This window comes from Bemisia tabaci, chromosome 5, assembly GCF_918797505.1.
Source record: "Bemisia tabaci chromosome 5, PGI_BMITA_v3".
In the NCBI taxonomy this organism is placed as follows: domain Eukaryota; kingdom Metazoa; phylum Arthropoda; class Insecta; order Hemiptera; family Aleyrodidae; genus Bemisia; species Bemisia tabaci.
Window position 1 is genome coordinate 19974158 of NC_092797.1, and position 18166 is coordinate 19992323.

General features: G+C 36.3%; 2 protein-coding genes across 2 annotated transcripts; one reads left to right on the forward strand and one right to left on the reverse strand.

Moving 5' to 3' along the window:
- Positions 1-51: 51 nt before the first annotated feature.
- Noc1 (Nucleolar complex protein 1) lies at positions 52-10924 on the forward strand. Its single transcript, XM_019043339.2, has 11 exons — positions 52-283; positions 1952-2066; positions 2562-2750; positions 3290-3573; positions 4100-4245; positions 4506-4641; positions 5079-5278; positions 5579-5726; positions 6333-6506; positions 8050-8308; positions 9167-10924. Exons 1-11 carry the CDS (start codon positions 242-244, stop codon positions 10525-10527), a joined length of 3054 nt encoding a protein of 1017 aa, XP_018898884.2. The 5' UTR covers positions 52-241; the 3' UTR covers positions 10528-10924.
- A 754-nt stretch (positions 10925-11678) lies between these two features.
- LOC109031685 (uncharacterized) lies at positions 11679-18096 on the reverse strand. Its single transcript, XM_019043350.2, has 2 exons — positions 17856-18096; positions 11679-16169 (listed from the first exon to the last, which is right to left on the reverse strand). The coding sequence occupies exon 2, from the start codon at positions 16092-16094 to the stop codon at positions 13986-13988; it is 2109 nt and encodes a 702-aa protein (XP_018898895.2). The 5' UTR covers positions 16095-16169; positions 17856-18096; the 3' UTR covers positions 11679-13985.
- Positions 18097-18166: the final 70 nt, after the last annotated feature.

Consider the following 18166-nt stretch of genomic DNA (forward strand, 5'->3'; position numbering starts at 1 on the left):
TGCTTTGTTTGGAGTCAGCTCGTGACGTCCATCGATGACGTCATGAAAAGTTGTGAAGTTTGAGAGGTTATGTTTATTTCCAAACTTGTCCACACGTGGAAAAATTTGTTGAAAATCGTCTTTCTTTTCCTATTTTCCAGCAAGTTTAGTCCGCTACCGCACATGGATGCAAAGTGCTTGTATTATTTGTTGTCCATATTTTAAAAGAAAAGTCTTTTGTAGTAATTAGTTCACACTTACAATGGGTGAAGAAAAAGAAGGGTCTTTAAAGTGGTACGACAAAGTAAGTATTACCTTTAGATAATTTTAGAAACCATCCTCAAACAGTCTTCAAACCCCTAGTATTAAGTATAAGCACTCTTTCGAAAGCAGTAAATGTCCGTCTCCTTCTACTTGGATTAATGTGACCCCATAGGTCCTCGTAAGAATCAAGCATGAGCACTACAATGAATAACCGGAATAACTCTCACGGTGAGAGTCTGTTTTTACCTTATTACTTGTGTTTCTTATAAACAGGGGCGGGGAGGCGATCGCCTCCTAACTATTTTCCGCGAAAGCTCTGAAGGGGCCCCCGCGGCTATTTTTTTGATTCGTTGTTTTTTCCTGGTAATGCTGTAATTTTCCAATCCTTTACAGTCACTACCATGCCTCAAAATCCTTGAAAATTTTTCTCTAAGAGATATTAAAGGTTGCCTGAAGTTTATTATACAGAATATACAGGGAAACCTAGTTGGCTCCTGGGGCCCCAGAATAATCCTGAGAATGGGTTCTTTAGAAGTTCGAGTACGCTTGAATTTGACTCCAAAAATGCGTGAAATTGCGTTCATGCAAGTGTGAAATTTTTAAAATTTTCCGTGGAAGGGGCCCTCAAATCTGGGTCGCTTTCTAACTTTTCGACTGCCAGTCTACCCCTGCATACAAACTGTCCAACTTCAGCTCTCAAGTCAAATATCATATTACTACGGATGGCATTCCAATTATTATCTTAAAAGACAGAGTTCAACTAAGTATATCCAGCTTGATTCCACTTTCAGTTTTAAGATACTTCCATGTGATTTAGAAAATTCAAATCTACATTCTAAAAAATGTACTAAATATTTGCACTGCTATCCTGTGCCTAGCTTGTCTGCCAATCTGAGCTTGGATAATGTTGTCCAATCGAAGTTAATTTCCACACTTGCCAGTAGGAATTGGAGCAATCCAATGAGGGAGATAGATTTGCAAGCAACTCGTGATGTGTTGAGGCAGAAATCAGTTATAAGCTGAACATTAAAGCTACACTGTCCAAGAAATGAAAATTGATTGGAAAAATAATAAGGAAATTGAAAATGTCCAAAAATTGTGAATTATCAAAATCTTAGTGTCTCATCATGGATTTCTCTTAGTGAACATTTTTTTTTTTATTTTAGTGCGTTCAACAATTGCTTTTTCAATTTCATTTTCTTTAACTTAGCAGCTTGTTCAGCCAAACCATGTTTTTAAGCCACATTTAAACAATACTCAACAATATTACATAATGAACACCAAATTGATTCCTTGTCCTATTAAAGGATGCAGCGTTGAATACAAAAAAACCAAACTTTTCACCTGTGTGCCAATTTTGAAAAAATTGGAGTCAAATGTGAATTTTTCAGCGTTGCTACAAATGTTGGCTCTTCTGGAAAATTTGTACTTCTATTGTGTTGAACTTGTGAAAAAGTCTCTACTAGGGAGTTGAAGTAAAGATGTGCTGTAGTAGGTATGTGGTTAGAGCCCATTCCAGGTAACTTGTCCTTTTCGTTGTATGTGGAGGGCACTAAATTTTGTACTCAACGTATACACTGAAAAAGGACAAGTCATCTGCAAAGGGCTTTATCTGTAGGAATAATTTTGGTTCTTTTCGGCCTTTTAAATCTAAAATTTTGAGTGCATGGATCTATTTATATTTGTCTTTTCTTCTTAATATTTCCAGTTTAAGCTTCCACCTCCTGATTTTAAGTGCCCCAAACTATCCAGTGAAGAAGTTACTGCATTACGGGATGAAGCTGAATTTATTTTGCGAGATGAAGAAGTCAGATACAGAACAAGTAAGTCATCACTGAGTGTTTTTCTTCCTTTTTTTTTTACTTAACATATCCAAATACCTGAATCAAGCATGAAGTAAATGTGAGATCATAAGATTCTGGTTGCATGAGAAAAAGTAGAAATGTTTTGGAATGCCATAATCTGTTTTTTCGACTGGGAGGGAAAGTTAAGTGACATCAGCTATTGCAAATTTTCATCAGACATCATTGTTTAAGAACGGATGGATTGATTCTCTTGAAAATTTCCGAGAATTTTTCCCATGGCAAAAAATAATTTGTTGAATGAAATTTGACAGCAGCTTTGCCGTTTGGTTTCCTTATGAAAAACCCATTTATTCCAACCTCTTCCTTTTTAAAATCTTTGATGATGTATCAAAAGCCTCTAAAAGTTGTTCGTTTACTAATTCTCAGCTTTGGTAACTGCAGCATATGAGCAGCAAGCTCTGTCAGCAGGAAGCTCTTCCTTGGTCAACTAATTTGTTTTTTTACCTTTTTCAGAAACATCGGGCAAAAAAAATACAGAAGAAGAATGGTTAAAAATGATGGCCTCCAAAGGAACTTACTCTGATCAAGTTGCTGCTCGGATCGTTATAGTTCAACAGTCACCTGTCCATAACATTAACTCATTAAGTTTTCTAATAAGCAAGGTCAAAGCTTCAAAGAAAAAAGAATGTGTACTTGTAATCAGTAAGTACTCTGAATTTTTTCAGATTAAGTAGTGCATGTAATTTTTTATGTAATGATTTTTTTATCCAAGAGTAATGAGATTTTTCTCTGGTTTAGCAATCTACTGAAACTAAGAGGAGATCATATATTAATCGGAGTGAAGCTTTGCCTGTTTCACATAGGTCTAACTGTTCGAGTTAGGTACTGTGGTCAAATTTACCGATCATAGTTCTAAGAAAGTGATCATATTTCCATGATATGCACATGTATTATGGTTAAATTTACAAAAGTACACCCCTGTAATTAGCCTCAGTGTACAGGAATGCGTATAGTTCTTAGCTCTCCCAATTTTTAAATTGGCATTCCCACCTTAATCCCCTTTTTTTTCCCTAAAAATTTTCAAAATGAAGGCCTTTCAAATTTTTGGTTCTTAACTTACAAACTGCAATGATTGTTGTACCGAAAACGCTCCATTTCGTTTATTGCTTTTTTACAATAAATTAGTCAGGTTATTTATACTAGATTTTCTTTTAATTTCCTTCTTTCATTGTTTCCTCCAGAGAATCTAACTGAATTATTCATAACAGAGCTTCTTCGGCCAGGGAAAAAACTTAAAACTTTTGAAAATCAACCACTTGGAGGTTTATCGGAACTCTGCTCCGGAAATGCCCTGACCCGCAAATTGCAGTTGTTACATTGGCTATTTGAAGATAAGCTTAAATCAATGTACCGCGAATTTGTCTCAGCTCTTGAATCCATCGCTCATGACACTGTTGAGCAGTTTCGTGAAAAAGCAATTTACTCTATGTCTAAACTCTTGATCAAGAATCCAGAACTGGAGGAGGTAAGCAGAATGTAAACTTAATTATAGTGATAGGAAACGAGGCAGGTGTTTAAAGACATCATGAAGTTCAGTTGTTACTGACATATTTCATCAAACACTGCATTTTCATTAGTCAGTTCATCTAGCTACAAAAGTCAAAATCTAGGCTTTTTAACCCACCAGATGGTGGGTGTTATGCTGTTTCAGTTTTTAGCACACCTTTTTTTGCGAGTTTTAAACTAAGTAAAGTAAATTGATAGAAATTTTAACTTACAATATTCTCTTAGAAAAGAGACTAAACACAGGTAGCAAACTTTTCTTTGAACGTTCAATACAGGGGCATCATTTGAGGTGGAGCAGGCCAGGCAACCTGCGCTTTTGAGTCGGGTCAGGGAAAATTGCTTGTCTGCCTTTTCCCAAGATGAGAAGCTGAGCAAAAAAGAAAAAGAAACCTTGTCTCTTTTAGCCCAGCCCTGCAATAAACTAAAATGGCACCCCCGATTCATTTTTCATTTTAATATTAATTGCATATTTGAACATTTTTCAGGTCCTATTGAAGAACCTTGTGAACAAAATTGGTGATCCTACCCCAAGAATTGTCAACTTCACTGTCTCATGTTTAAGTCGCTTGCTAGCTACTCACCCAAATATGAAGACAGTTGTTGTGAAAGAGATAGAAAAACTTTTGTTTAGGTGAGTTGCAATTTTCTTCTGTTTTCATCCATTTGGAATTTTTTTTTCTTTCTTTTAAGATCACCAGTGGCCTTAAAAAAGATTACCAGGAATGCAGATGAAGAAGATATCTCTGTTGATTTTCAAACATTATGATCTGTTGATATTGGACGTAAAAACTAGATATTTGGATTGTGTGAAATTGAAGTTTGTCAACAAAGTCTGCAGTCCCAAAACCCTTAAATATTCTCTCTGTTAATCATATCTTTATTTCGTTTCAGACCTAACTGCTCTCCTAAATGCAAATTTTATTGCATCAGCTTTTTGTGCCGACTAAAATTCACCGAAAGTGATATGGAACTTGCGAAGAAGTTAATTTTGCTGTACTTCGCATTTTTCAAAGCCTGTATCAAAGAGGTAAGCTTGTTTATTTTGCTGAACGAACACATTCCATTCAGAAGCCTCTTGGTAATGATGTTTAGTTTTTTAAAGAGCTGAAGAGTATCTGAACAGAAAAAATGTCTGGAGAGTTAAGAAATCTGTCTGTAATTCGATATTCATACTATTCTTCCGCAAGAGACAAAGCCAAGTTAGACTTTCACTCGTTAGATCGCATGAAAACCATGTTGAACACATCAAAAAAGTGTTAAATCTTTTCCTCAGTGCGTAATGTGCATAGTTTGTAGAACGCTTTTTCAACTTTACCTCGTCTGCGGACAGCTCTCCTAAGTGGCAGATAGGTTGGCGCAGAGGGACTCGAGAAAACCTAACCAAAATGAAGGAACAATACTGTGTGTGAGTGAAATTTTAAAATAAGTGTCTTCCTTAAATTTTGAACTTACTTTTTCTTTCAGGGGGATGTCGAATCTCGGTTGTTGGCATCGCTGATCAATGGTGTGCACAAAGCGTATTACTTTGCATCTTTGGTCAACCCCAAGGAGAATGTCATTCCTGATGAGCACATAGAAGTTATGTACAAAATTGTGTATGTTGGAGCTTTCAATGTAGGGATTCAAGCCCTCTTATTGCTTCAAAAAGTTGACCATTCTGATCGGTAATTTTTTTTTTTTATTCCTCTTATTGATGAATGATTTAAATTCTCTTCTGAACTCCATTGTCTAGATTTTAGTGAAATGAACCACGAAGTGAGTTTTTGTATTTTTCTAAGGCCTATTACATTTCAAAAAAGCTTTTTTGCATTGCATTCATCAAGGTCACACTATCGTGTGATCTTGCCATATTAATAAAAATGTCAATAAAGTTACCATGGCCAAGGCATTTTTATAAGTCTAATTATGAGGGTATCATGAACATATCTCTCTTATTATCAATGTCTTTAAAAATTCTTTTACAGATTTTACTCAGCTCTCTATCGAAAAATGCTGGATCATCGTTTACCACAAACATCCCATCCAGCCCTGTTCATCAACCTGATTTACAAATCAATCAATAAAGATAGGAATTTTGATCGAATCAGAGCTTTTCTCAAAAGACTGTTTCATGTGAGTGATACCAATGCAACTTACTTTTTCTTCCCTTTCAATTCTAATTTCACTGCATTTATCTCTTTTTTAATCGCATCTTAAAAGTTTTACTTTCAGGCTAGCATGAAAGAGACATTTTGATTTTTGATTCCTCCTTACATCCACATAGTTGGCAAGTTTTTACACAATACATTGCAAGTCTTTTCATTTTCTTAATGTCCACTAGCATAGCATGTCAAGACTTGATCAATAGCTGCAAAAGAGAAGAAGCAAAAATTATTAGTCTTCAATGAGCAGAAGAGATCTTTTGTCGAAAGGATTTAGAATAACCCGTTTTCTTAAAAGTACTAGTTAGAGTAGACAGAACTTGTTTTTTTTTAAAAAAAAAAAAAAAAAAAAGTCTCAGCTTTTATTGTCAGAAATCTCCATAGAGCTTCATTTCCAAACAGAAGCATACATTTAAGTTCGGTCTTACTTCCCTTCTTTAGCATGATTCTTCTCAAACTTGCATTACACGTCCACTGAAGATCAGCCCAATGAGTAGTTTGTCTTTTCTATTTTCAAGCAAAAATATGACCAACTCTAAGATGGTACTTCTATTTCTGCATCATCTTATTTTTTCAGTTATGTTTGTACTCTCCTGTGCCACTCGCCTGTGGTATTCTTTACTCAATCTCTCAACTTCAGTCAAATCATGCTTTCAAAATCGGTCGTCTCGTTGAGGAGAATTTCGATGATGTTGATAAGTTTAAAGATGATGGTTCAACGGAAGAAATCTATAAGGACATCAAATCAGAGGTGAGATATTTTCCAAATAAGATTGCTCCCTTGTTCAACTTCTGTACTTTTATCCAGAACCCATTTGTACTAAGCTATAATGGGTCAGTTGCTAGCATTCTTTAACACGTTGGCATCGGGGATGTTTGTCAGTGAAAAGGATTGTGGTACAGACTTACTGTCACACATCGCTCCGCATTGTGATCCCTCTCATTTTTGAACTGGAGCAACAGTGAGGACAAGAAAATATGATGTTCAGACAATTTATGGAGCTTTCAGATCATAACTTAAGGACAAAAGAATTATCATTTTACAGTTCAATACTAGCCTATCAGTCACTGTCACTGGTGCTTGAGACTGCTTAAGAATTAGACGGTAGCAAGGAATCTTTGCAAGGTTGTGATTTAGTTTTCTGACAAAAAATGCTGTGAAAAGATCAGAATGTTCATTAAAAATTTCAAAAAATCATTTCTAAGGGGAGAAAATCCTAATCTAAATGCGACTAATCAAAAGCAGACAGTCAAGTTGACATATCAAGGTGAAGCCTGAAGCTGGGTTCAGCCAATCTGCAACCGTCACCTCTCCTATCCAGCTACATCACCAGAGCCCATCAAAAATATTTTTTTAAACGGGTCCCATTTTTAGCATTTTCAAAACAGGTGTCATTTAGGGTTCAAAAAAATTGAAAGAATCTCGTAGATGCTTAGTAACTCGTTACTCTCAGAAAATGAATGAATAAATGGATGCCACTCACTCATTAAAAACACTGTCATGCAATGGTACCTGACGCGGTTATCAACATATTAAATTGAACACACCTAAGAAGAAACCAAGCATATCAAGGGCTAACGAACAATACCGCCTAACCGACAATTTTGGCAAAAATGAATTAGCGACTTTACTGCATTCTACAGTATGAAATATGCAAGCTGATGATTTTAGTTTTTCTCCAATTATGTAAAGAAGCGCTTCAATGACACTGTAATGTTGGAAAAAATGCAAACTAACCGAAAAATTACAAAAATGGTGAATTTTTCTCTTCGTTTGGCAAAATCGTCAGTTTGCAGCTACGCGGTATTGTTCGTTAGCCATCGGTATGTAAATGAAGGGATAATAAGGTCAAGTTGATTTTAATGCCCACTGTTTTCTCTACTTTAGGACTTTCAAATTTACTTTAAAAAAAATTGCACCATTCTATCAATACCAAAACGAAGTCCTATTATATCTTCTAGCATCTCCTTTCAATTGAATTTTTAATGTAGAGGACATATATAAATGACCGGGGAAGATGAGTCCAACCGTTCCCAAATTTTAGCAACTTTTCTTGAAGGAATATCAATATCACAGCTGTTCGTTGGACCCTCTTGATTATATGGAAGACTTTAATGAGAAAATAAATTTCCTTTCATTCCTCGGGTGATTCTCAAATCAAGGAAGTTATAAATCTGTACAACACACTTAAATATACCATGAGAGCCCTGACTTTTTTTGTTTTCACAAAACTACATTGTTTTTAAATGTTTTGAAGCTCCTCAAGTTAGTATCTTTGTGAAAAATTTTGTAGGATGAAGATGAAACAAATCAAGGACAGACAACGAAGTCAACAAAATCTAAAAGCAATGAAGCTAATAATACGATCACTTCCTCATGGAACCACTGTTTAAATACTGTAGAGCAAAAGGTTCACTTTCATGCAAAGTACGATCCACTCCAAAGAAATCCCGCCTACGCTGGAGGAGAAAGAGCTGTCTTCCGGGAACTCTTCATGCTGACAAAGCACTTTCATCCTACTGTAGCTTTATATGCGAAAAATATCGTTGAAGGTAAATACATTGTACTGTTACATACATCAATCAAAAGATTTTGGGAGTCAGCAAGGAGAACAATATTCCTGCAATCGCACACTCCATATCTGTATATCGACGGCCTAAGTCCGCAATCATATATCTCGTTTGCGGTGTCTGAAAATCTCCACCTGTATGTTATATTTTAAAGGAGAGCAAATTGACATCAATCCCTTGAAGTTTTTGCAGAACTTTGTTCGCACTGAGAAGAAAAATCACGGTAGTTTAAAAAATTGCCGTTGAGTAGTTTTCCGTTTAAAAAATGAAGTATGACAGGGAGTCTGCCACTTTGCAAACCGAGCTATATGATTGCCAACTTACACCGTCGATATGTCATGTATGTTGCATATATGAAGCTGTATCTGTAAAACAGTGGATATCGAACATCCGCCATTTTTAGGAATAACGCATTTCTAGGATCTGCAAACCTTCAAGAGTGTTTGTACCAAGTTTCAGACCTCTGGCATAATTTTTCATTAAGATATGAATAAAAAACAGTGTTATATCTTAATACACGGAATGTCAGAATTCGTTGAAATAATATTGCTGAACACTGTGACATAGCAACTGATACCAACGAGTGGTAAAATGCATTATTTAAGGAGGGGTTACTTGCTAGACGTCTGCATTTTTTCCAGATTTTAGAAGAATTACTGTGAGCATCAAGAGAGCTACTAGCAAGAATGGTTTTTGCTTTGCTAATCTGTTTCCCATGAATCATATCAGGGAAATGAAATGGGTCGAAAACTGAGGAACTCTCTCCTTAGTTTTTTTCTCTTTTCAATTGTTTGTTTTCTTTTTTTATGAAGTCAGTTGTTTGATTTTTTGTTCTTGCAGGAGTTCCCAACACATACCAAGGAGATCCTTTGAACGACTTCACCCTTTCCAGATTTTTGGAAAGGTTCTCATTCAAGAATCCCAAGGCACAATTAATCAGGAAGCCAAGTGGAGCAATCACCAAGAAAACTCCAGAAGGTGCTAAAGGAATGCAAGTAAATACCAACCAATATCTGAACTTAAGTGAAGAGAAGATTCCAGTCGATGAGCTGTTCCTGTACCGATACCTAAAAGAAAAACGCGACACCACAGGAACAAAAATGAACGATGATGAACCAGACGATAGTGCAGATGAAGAGGTCACTGACGGAGAGTTCCTCGATTTGCTGGACAAGATGACGGGGAAGAGTGATGTTCTCGATTTTGAAGATGACATCCTTGACACGAAACGAGCGAAAAAGTTGAATAAAGACAAAGGTGATGAAAATGGTGATGAAAGTGATGAAAATGATGAAAATGTAGAAGAGGACTTTAGTGAGGAAGGGTCAGATGATCAAGAAGAAGATTTTGATGATGATGATGATGAAGATGACGATAGCGCCGCTGACGAGGAAGATGAGGATGATAATGAACTTGATGTGAGTGATCTAGGTAGTGATTTGGAAGGGTCGGTAGACGATGAGGAGGAAGCCATGGATTTTGATGATGACGATAGTGGCAGTTTTGATGGGAATGTCAGTTTTGATGATGATGAAATCAGAGATGTTAGGGAGAAAATTAAAAAACTCACCAAGAAAAAACCTAGCAAGGAGCATCTTGATACCCAGGAAACAAAACACAAAAAGAAAAAACAATTTGGTGAAGAATTTGAAGCAAATGAAAAACTTGATAAAAAATCAAAGAAAATAAAAAAAGAGATCAAGTCAGAAGAATCCTCTGATGAAGAACTTGATAAAAAATCGAAGAAAATAAAAAAAGAGATCAAGTCAGAAGAAGCCTCTGAGCTTTATGACGAAGACATCAAACCAGAGAAAGAGAAAAAGAAGAAGAAGAAGAAGAAGACTTCTAAAGAGTCTGATCAATTCTATGATGATCTCGATGAAATGGATGATCTGGACGGTATGGACGATTTCGATGAGGACGATATATTAACTTCCAAGAAGTCAAAGAAACGAGGATATAATGTTAGCAGTACTTCATTAGATGACTTATTTGCTCCAGCGGCACAGTTCTCTGAAATGCTGGAGCAAACAGGTTCTGCCTACGGTAAAGTAGGAAGCTCATCACAAGTAGCTGTAAATGATCATGCGTCTGCTAAGCAATTGGCTTGGGAGGCGAAGAGAAATTTCCACATGAAGAACGGGAAAAGGAAAAAAGGTGCTAGCTTTAAGAAAAATAAGAAATTCAAAAAGAGAAAATAATTAATTCTCTAGTTACGCTTATTTTTTGTGTAAAGTGTTGATATATTGTTGTGTACATTCGTTAAACTGTAAGTAGCAATCTGCTTATTTCAGAAAAAAATCCTATTTTGCCCAGGTAGTTCTAATATCGATTAGAACAATTTCTGCGAGTAAAATGAGCAATGATTAAAACTTGTTTTACTCACAGAATTAACTGCAATGCCTATACGTCGGTATAGGTTTCAGGATGGTCCAAGCATTCTGGTCTGATCATAATTTAAGTCTGAATTTCATGTTACTAAGAAGCCTGACTCATGGTCAATCAGTCAGTGCATTTATTAATCTTTTTACGCCATGGACAATGCATTAAAAGTTTGTAAATTTTTGAAATTAAACTGCATTGTTTCTTTCAACCGTGCACCATTGCACTAATCTCTCATAATCTTCATTACCTCACCCTCTTTTTTCCTATTACAATAGATAACACTATTCAAATAATTAACTTTGCGTAACACCATACAAAATGTGCTCTTAAAAATCAGGCCTGGATGCTCAATGATAAGGGAGGCCTATGAGCTGCTTGAATTATTGATCAACTCATAATTTTCGTTTCTACAGTAACAACCTGATTATCCAACAATTTGTGATGAGTGCTGCATCAGATATCGAACGTCAGATTATTAAAACCACCAAAAAGAAAAAGACTGAAAAAATGTTATTTCAAGTTTTTTTGTAACCAGAGTTGCAAATCATGGAAAATTGCATTGGAAATCATGCATTTTATTGGAAAAGACCACAAAAACTACAAACATTCAATTTTAGCCCAAAAAACTGGTCTTTGTCATGTTGGCTAACTTAATTTTGACCAAAACATTCAGTTTTGACTGCAGCAGATAATCGGTGGCTGAATCATTGGTGGTCAGGTAATCTGGGTATTACTATTAATGGGAATACTGTTTTTTCATTGCTCATTGAAAACTGCCTCATTTCATGATAGTCTTTTTAAATCTCTTTTGAAACCTCTAAAAGTTAGCATGGCAGCATAAGGTAACTCAAAAATTTTTTGCTGAGAAAGAAGGTAAAAAATTGTACGTACCCTAATGTTTTGGGCAGATATTCCTGTCCATGACAGATAGAAAGGTAAGGGTGTTTATGAATAAAGTACGAAAGGATGAAGTTTATGGGTTTATATTAAAATAAAATTGATCTGGCATGAAAACAAGTTGATCATAAATAAGGCACATAAACCAAATTATGAATAATACCTAATTAATCAAAAATGGGTAATCTTTTGAGGTGTCAATTACTGTAAACAAAAGATTGTCAGTGCCAACTATCCAAGTACCAATACTAATTATTAATACATGTGAATTAACAAAGGATACCTAGGAATTCATAATATTTACAATGTTAGGTCCTAACTGAGTATGCAATCGACCAAGGAAAACAGAGAAACTTCCTGTGGTTTTCAACTTTTCAGTTAGACACACACTGATGGATATTACAACAAGGATGATTTTCATTTGGTCACGTCTAGGCCTCTGTTACAAATGATAAATAACATCAACTCTTTAAAATGAAGCCTCTAAAAATGTCTGTCTATAAAGACTGTAATAAGATCGAATAAGGAAATTCTTGGGTACCTCTTCATCCGAACCTTAGATACTTCGAAGTTAAAAGAATTTACACTGAAAAACTTAAATTCGATAATACACATTTTGATAACTTCTCAAACATCTTTTCTGTAAGTGCTTTGCAATTGCATTAGAAAGATTAGTATTTGCGAACTTGCTGAAACTATTCTCCAGAATGACAAATGAAAAATGAAAGTTAAATTCACTGTGATTTAAAGATGATCTTACAATTAGAGAGGGTGCACTTACATACCAGCAAAATATGTATGTAGTTTGTACATCTTTGCAATGTTGCATACAGCATGATCAGTTTACAGTTAAATCGTTAATATCTGACAACTTGAGCCCATTTTAGAGACTAAATTACAAAATGTATAACAAGTAGGTAAAGAAAATAAAAATAAAATATATTAACTTAAAACATTTGATGACTCCCAACTCCTAATATGTACATGCTTATCGACATTTTTGCATCATTCAATCAAATCTGATGGTGAAATAAAAAAATCATAATAGCAGAAGGCAAAATAATAGGTGGTTCTTTTGTAATCATTTACTGAAAATAATTGGTAAATTAAACCAATTTACATTATTGAAGACTTTACCGCAAGAACTGTCCTAAGACATTTCCTCTAACAGTACTCAAAAGTAGGTAATATCTATAAGAATTCAAATAGTGAATTACAGAGGGTTGATGTATTAACGATACATTTGAGTGAGATGCATCCAAAAACTGAGGAAATTCAAATAAAGGATGGCCCATTCGAATTTTTAAGCACCTGAAAGTATCGACTGATTCTTTCACTGAATTGAAGCTTTCACAGTTGCAGATAGTTTAGGACAAACAGAAAAATTTCAAATTTTTAGGCTGATTGGGAGATTTAGTTCATGTTAAAATTAATGTTTACGGTATTTTTTGCGGTAAAAACTTATGATCCAAGGAAAAGTTGTACCTTGGACTGGGAGCTCTGAGGACTTGAGGGTTTACCCAGTAAGTGGCAAGTGTGCAAGTGGTTTTAGAGCCACTTAGCACATGATTTTCGGATGTGTGTAAACAAATAAAAATAAAAATGACTTATTTAGCTGTGTTGAAAAATCCAAAATTGTCTCTCATGTCAGAAAATGAAGGAAAAACACTATTGGGCACTATGTTAACTTGCGGGGACAGGTAAGGTAGGACAATCTAATTTTGAAAACAGCAGTTCAATACTTTAACTGATGCAACTTCCAAATTCGGAAGATGATGATTTTTAGGATCACATGAAACTTGAATTTTCGAATTTTCTTATTATCTAAACATGAGTTTATCTATGTAAGACGATTAAAAATAACTACAACAATTTTCTTTAAAGAACGACAAGTATGAGAGAAAACTCGTCAAGCTCTTCTTGGGAAGAAAGTTTATACATAAAATTCTTTACAGATATCAAAGTAATGAAACAACTTAACCCTAAAAATTAGAGACGATTACCCTTCATTTGTTTACAAAATAATTTACAAAGCTTTGAATTTTTCGGAGGCAGTGATATTGAAGCCATAGGAAAATTGGACAACCTTTAAAAAAACTTGGTGTTCTGTAGATAAAAAAATTCTTAGGAGGTAAAATTTAAAAATGCTGGGAGTCTTCATTGCAAAATTATGAATGAAGTTTCCTCATTTTTGGAAGTAAAACATATCAATTGGGTTGTGAGTTGCACAAACCAGAATTGATTTTATTTTAACTTAGTTTCCACCAATACTAACAGAAAAGGCAGAAAAAACATAAAAAATATTACTCAGATGTTACAACTATGGGAAGTCATTCGATTTACCTATAGGCAATGTAAAAGGGGAGACATTTAACAATTACTGATTTTCTGTGATCTTGACCTCCACATTATGAGTAGCAATGTGCTTCGTCAATGTTTTTAAAGTTTTGAATCTGAGATCACAAGGCTTACACTCATATTTAATAGCAGATGAATGCTTGGCTTTGTGTGAATTCAAGCTGAACAAACTTGCAAATTTTTCTTTGCATACATTGCAAACATAATGCTGTGTGTCTAATTTTGCATGGCTTACTCTATGGGTCGCTAGACTTGCTTCTGATTCGAACTGACCACTACAATCTTGACAGTTGAAATTCCTGTCTTGGTTCTCGAATAGATGCACTTTCTTGTGCTCGTGGAGGTACGCAGGTGAAAGGAACAACTTAAAGCAGACATTACATTCCAAGGCTTTGTCTTCCAAATGATTGAACATGTGAAATTTCAAGGTAGTTTTCCACTTGAAGTTGGCTCCACATTTGGGACACTCAAAACTTCCGTCAGCATTCTGATTACTGGCAGCTGTGTCCATTGATGGATCTTCAAGTTTATAGCTTAATCCAATTTCATTCTTCATATCATATGGTTCATTAACGGTGAGGTTCAATTTCTTGAAATTGGAACCAATTATATTTCTCAGGCCAGCAAGACCAGCGGAAGCAGATCCTCCCGAGGCTTTGATGCCGCTACTTCCAGCAACAGCGGACGTTTTCAATTTTTTGGTCACAGCTTTGGCTGGCTCTTTCTTTCGCTTCAATTTGCCCTTAGAGGCATTGCCTTTCTTGGAAACTGATTTTGGCGCAGCTTTCCTAGCTCTTTTGACTGGAATGTCTTCATGGAGGACTTCACAATCGTCAGAATGGACGGACGTAATACTCTCTTCATCCCAGTCCTCTAATACATCATTTCTGGTGCTTGCTCCAGTCTCACTAGCTTTACCCGCAGCTGTATTTTTTCCTCTGCTCCTTTTGCTAGTTTCTCTTGTTTTTAACTCTGAATCACGCTTGATAAATATGCTTTGTTGAAATGACTCACCTTCTTGATTGACCTCTTCACTAACAGTCTCTTGAGCATCATCAGCTTCAACATTTTCTTCGTAGTCGGAACATTCAGCTGCAGCTTCTACTTTGATAAAGTGCCTTTCAAATTGTGCAGGAGCTTCCTCTTCGTTGTTTTCTAACTTGATGTTGACATTTACAGAGGAAACCTCTCCTGCTTTGGAGAGATTTTTGCGCACCGAAGATGATGATACAGCCCCATTGGCTGCTTCCTTATTAGCGGGAGACGGTTTACTACGGGGACTCTTCCGTGTACTAATGGTCGGACTTCCAGTGTTGCTAGTCTTGGCTGGACTTTCAGTGTTGCTAGTCTTAGCTGGACTTTCAGTGTTGCTAGTCTTGGCTGGACTTTCCGTGTTGCTAGTTTTGGCTGGACTTTCAGTGTTGCTAGTCTTAGCTGGACTTTCAGTGTTGCTAGTCTTGGCTGGACTTTCCGTGTTGCTAGTCTTGGCCGGACTTTCAGTGTTGGTAGTCTTGGCCGGACATTCAGTGTTGCTGGACTTGACAGGACTTTCAGTGTTGCTAGTCTTGGCCACACATTCAGTGTTGCTAGTCTTGGCCACACATTCAGTGTTGCTAGTCTTAGCCACACATTCAGTGTTGCTAGTCTTGGCCGGACTTTCAGTGTTGCTTGTCTTGGCTGGACTTTCAGTGTTGCTAGTCTTGGCTGGACTTTCAGTGTTGCTAGTCTTGGCCGGACTTTCAGTGTTGCTAGTCTTGGCCGGACTTTCAATGTCGCTAGCCTCAGCCAGACTTTCAGTGTTGTTAGGCTTTGCTAGACTTTCAGTGTTGCTCGTTTTGGCTGAACTTTCAGTGTTGCTAGTCTTGACCAGACTTTCAGAGTCGCTAGTCTCGGCCGGACATTCAGTGTTGCTAGTCTTGGTTAGACTTTCCATGTTACTATCAGTGTTCGCAGTTTCAGTGAGACTTCCAGTGTTTGTAGGTTCGGTGGGACTTTCAGTATTGCTAGTCTCGGTCAGACTCTCAGTATTGCTGGTCTTGGTCAGATTTTCAGTATTGCTAGTCTCCGTCAGACTTTCAGTATTGCTAGTCTCGGGCGTTTCTGTGACTGTTGGAGATTCCATTGTCATTTCATTCCCTGAGCAAGTTCAGGATCAAATGTTGATACCTCTTCAAAGACTGAAGAATCGTCAAATTCTCAAACTCTGAAAGAGATCAAAACATCAGTGTAAGAGATGATCATTATTCTGTTTAGAGTTAAACATGTTCTGCTTGAAGAAAAAGAGAGACAAATTTGCTAGAATTATGTAAATTTTGGCTTTAGAATAAGTTAGGCATTCTTCAATGGTCCAATTGGGTAACACACCTACACTAAGTAATCTAAGTACTATTGCAGTGCTGCTTCTAACAATGAATGAAATAGAGCTAATGTCAAGTAAGGTGGCAATTCTTCCCTTAAAAGACCATTCACAATTAAGTAAACGTTTCATGTATCTGCACAGGGCTACGACATCGCGCAAGATCAATCTTTTAGTGCTAATGGACAAACGGCAGCTTATTCACTACCAAAAGTAACATATATAACTGCCATTCTATTTGACAGAAGTTCTAATGAAACATTTCTGGTTCAAGTTTGGACTTTAAAGATCTGCATTTAAATGCAAACATCTAAAAATGTAATGATAGGTTCTACAGTTAACATCAATGGTTTCAAAAGCAACGCTCAGTGCTAGTGACTACCAAAAGAAGCCTCTTCATGACTTTATCCAGTGGACTGATGAAGTGGCTACATCATGGTTAAATTGTAAATATAGACATAACGTTGGCTCTGATTCGTTCCATGATTGAAAATTGCATCAGACTGTATCTGGCAATCAAAATGTCTTGAGTTTTATCAGTCCTTAATTGATTAGGTAATAACTAGATTGAAATGAATTAACACAATCAACTCATAAAGAATTTGAACGTGAGATTAGGTATTAGTTTCGGTTTTAACCACTGAGTTCCCTATAATATCGAAGGACATGCGCACTTCATCAGTCCACTCGAAGTGTTAAAAGAAAACATGTAACCTCCAGGTGAAATCGGAGGTTAGAGCAGCCTTTGGCCTAGATTTGTAAAAATAGACTGGTTGTAACTCAAGAATTTGATGTCCAGTCTCTTCTGCCCCTCTATCGACATTGCTAGATGCTAAGACCTACCATTTCATTGTTGATAACATGTCTGTTCTGGTGATGGGAATCGTTCGTAAACGGAGAAACCTAACCTTAATTTACATATGGTTAGCAGTGCCATAAAGGTATTTTAAGCAGGTTTTTAAGGTATATCCATTTGATTTTCAACTTTAAACGTATGATTCATTCAAACTGCAACCATGGACTCAACTTTCTTGATGTTGGCAAGATTTGGGAGCTGTGCAGGGGTACTACAGCATCGGTTTCGGATAGCGTCAGATTCTAAATAATTGGGATGAGCTGTATCATTAGATGATGGTCTCATGGTTTCTTTAGAAAATAGAGACCTCCATAAACTTGGAATTGAGCAAAATAAAAACTAGGGCTCTAACTGGAAGTGCTAGTGACTTGATGTCTCCGTAAACAGAACATCAAGACAACTAGGTAATGCCTGTTGACGGCAAATAGTGGTATTTACCATGTCTGAAGTCTAGATAACTCCAGTTACAAGCCATGCGTCACATGTTTTCAATAAATGAGCTGCTTGAAAGTGGGATATGCCGAAAGCGTAACTCAACATTGTTGGAAGAGATTGGGTCCATACAATTTTGAAGAAACAAATAAAATATTTTAGGCAGCGTAAATGCATGTGAATGGTATAGTATGATTTGAATAAACGGTGAAATGAGGAAAATATACTGCAGCAACTATACTTACAGCGTAATGTAGTTAAGTTTTAGAGATGGCTTGTGCACCAAGTTTCACAATCATCAAAGTTGGTAAAACCGATCCAGTTCTTAGAGTTTAGGAGTTTAGGATGGTTTCGTAAATTGAGGAAAGATAATTAATGTGTGAGGAAGAACAAGTACTCGAAAAGTTCAGTCAAAAGTAGAAGAGAATTATAAATAGTAAAAGAAACTTCTTCCGATAAAGGCCCGGACAGCGTTACTCCAATACTCCATTTGCAATCAGTTGATTCAGTTGTTGCTTGTGCTTGTTTACTGATGAGGGATATGACGTCACAAACC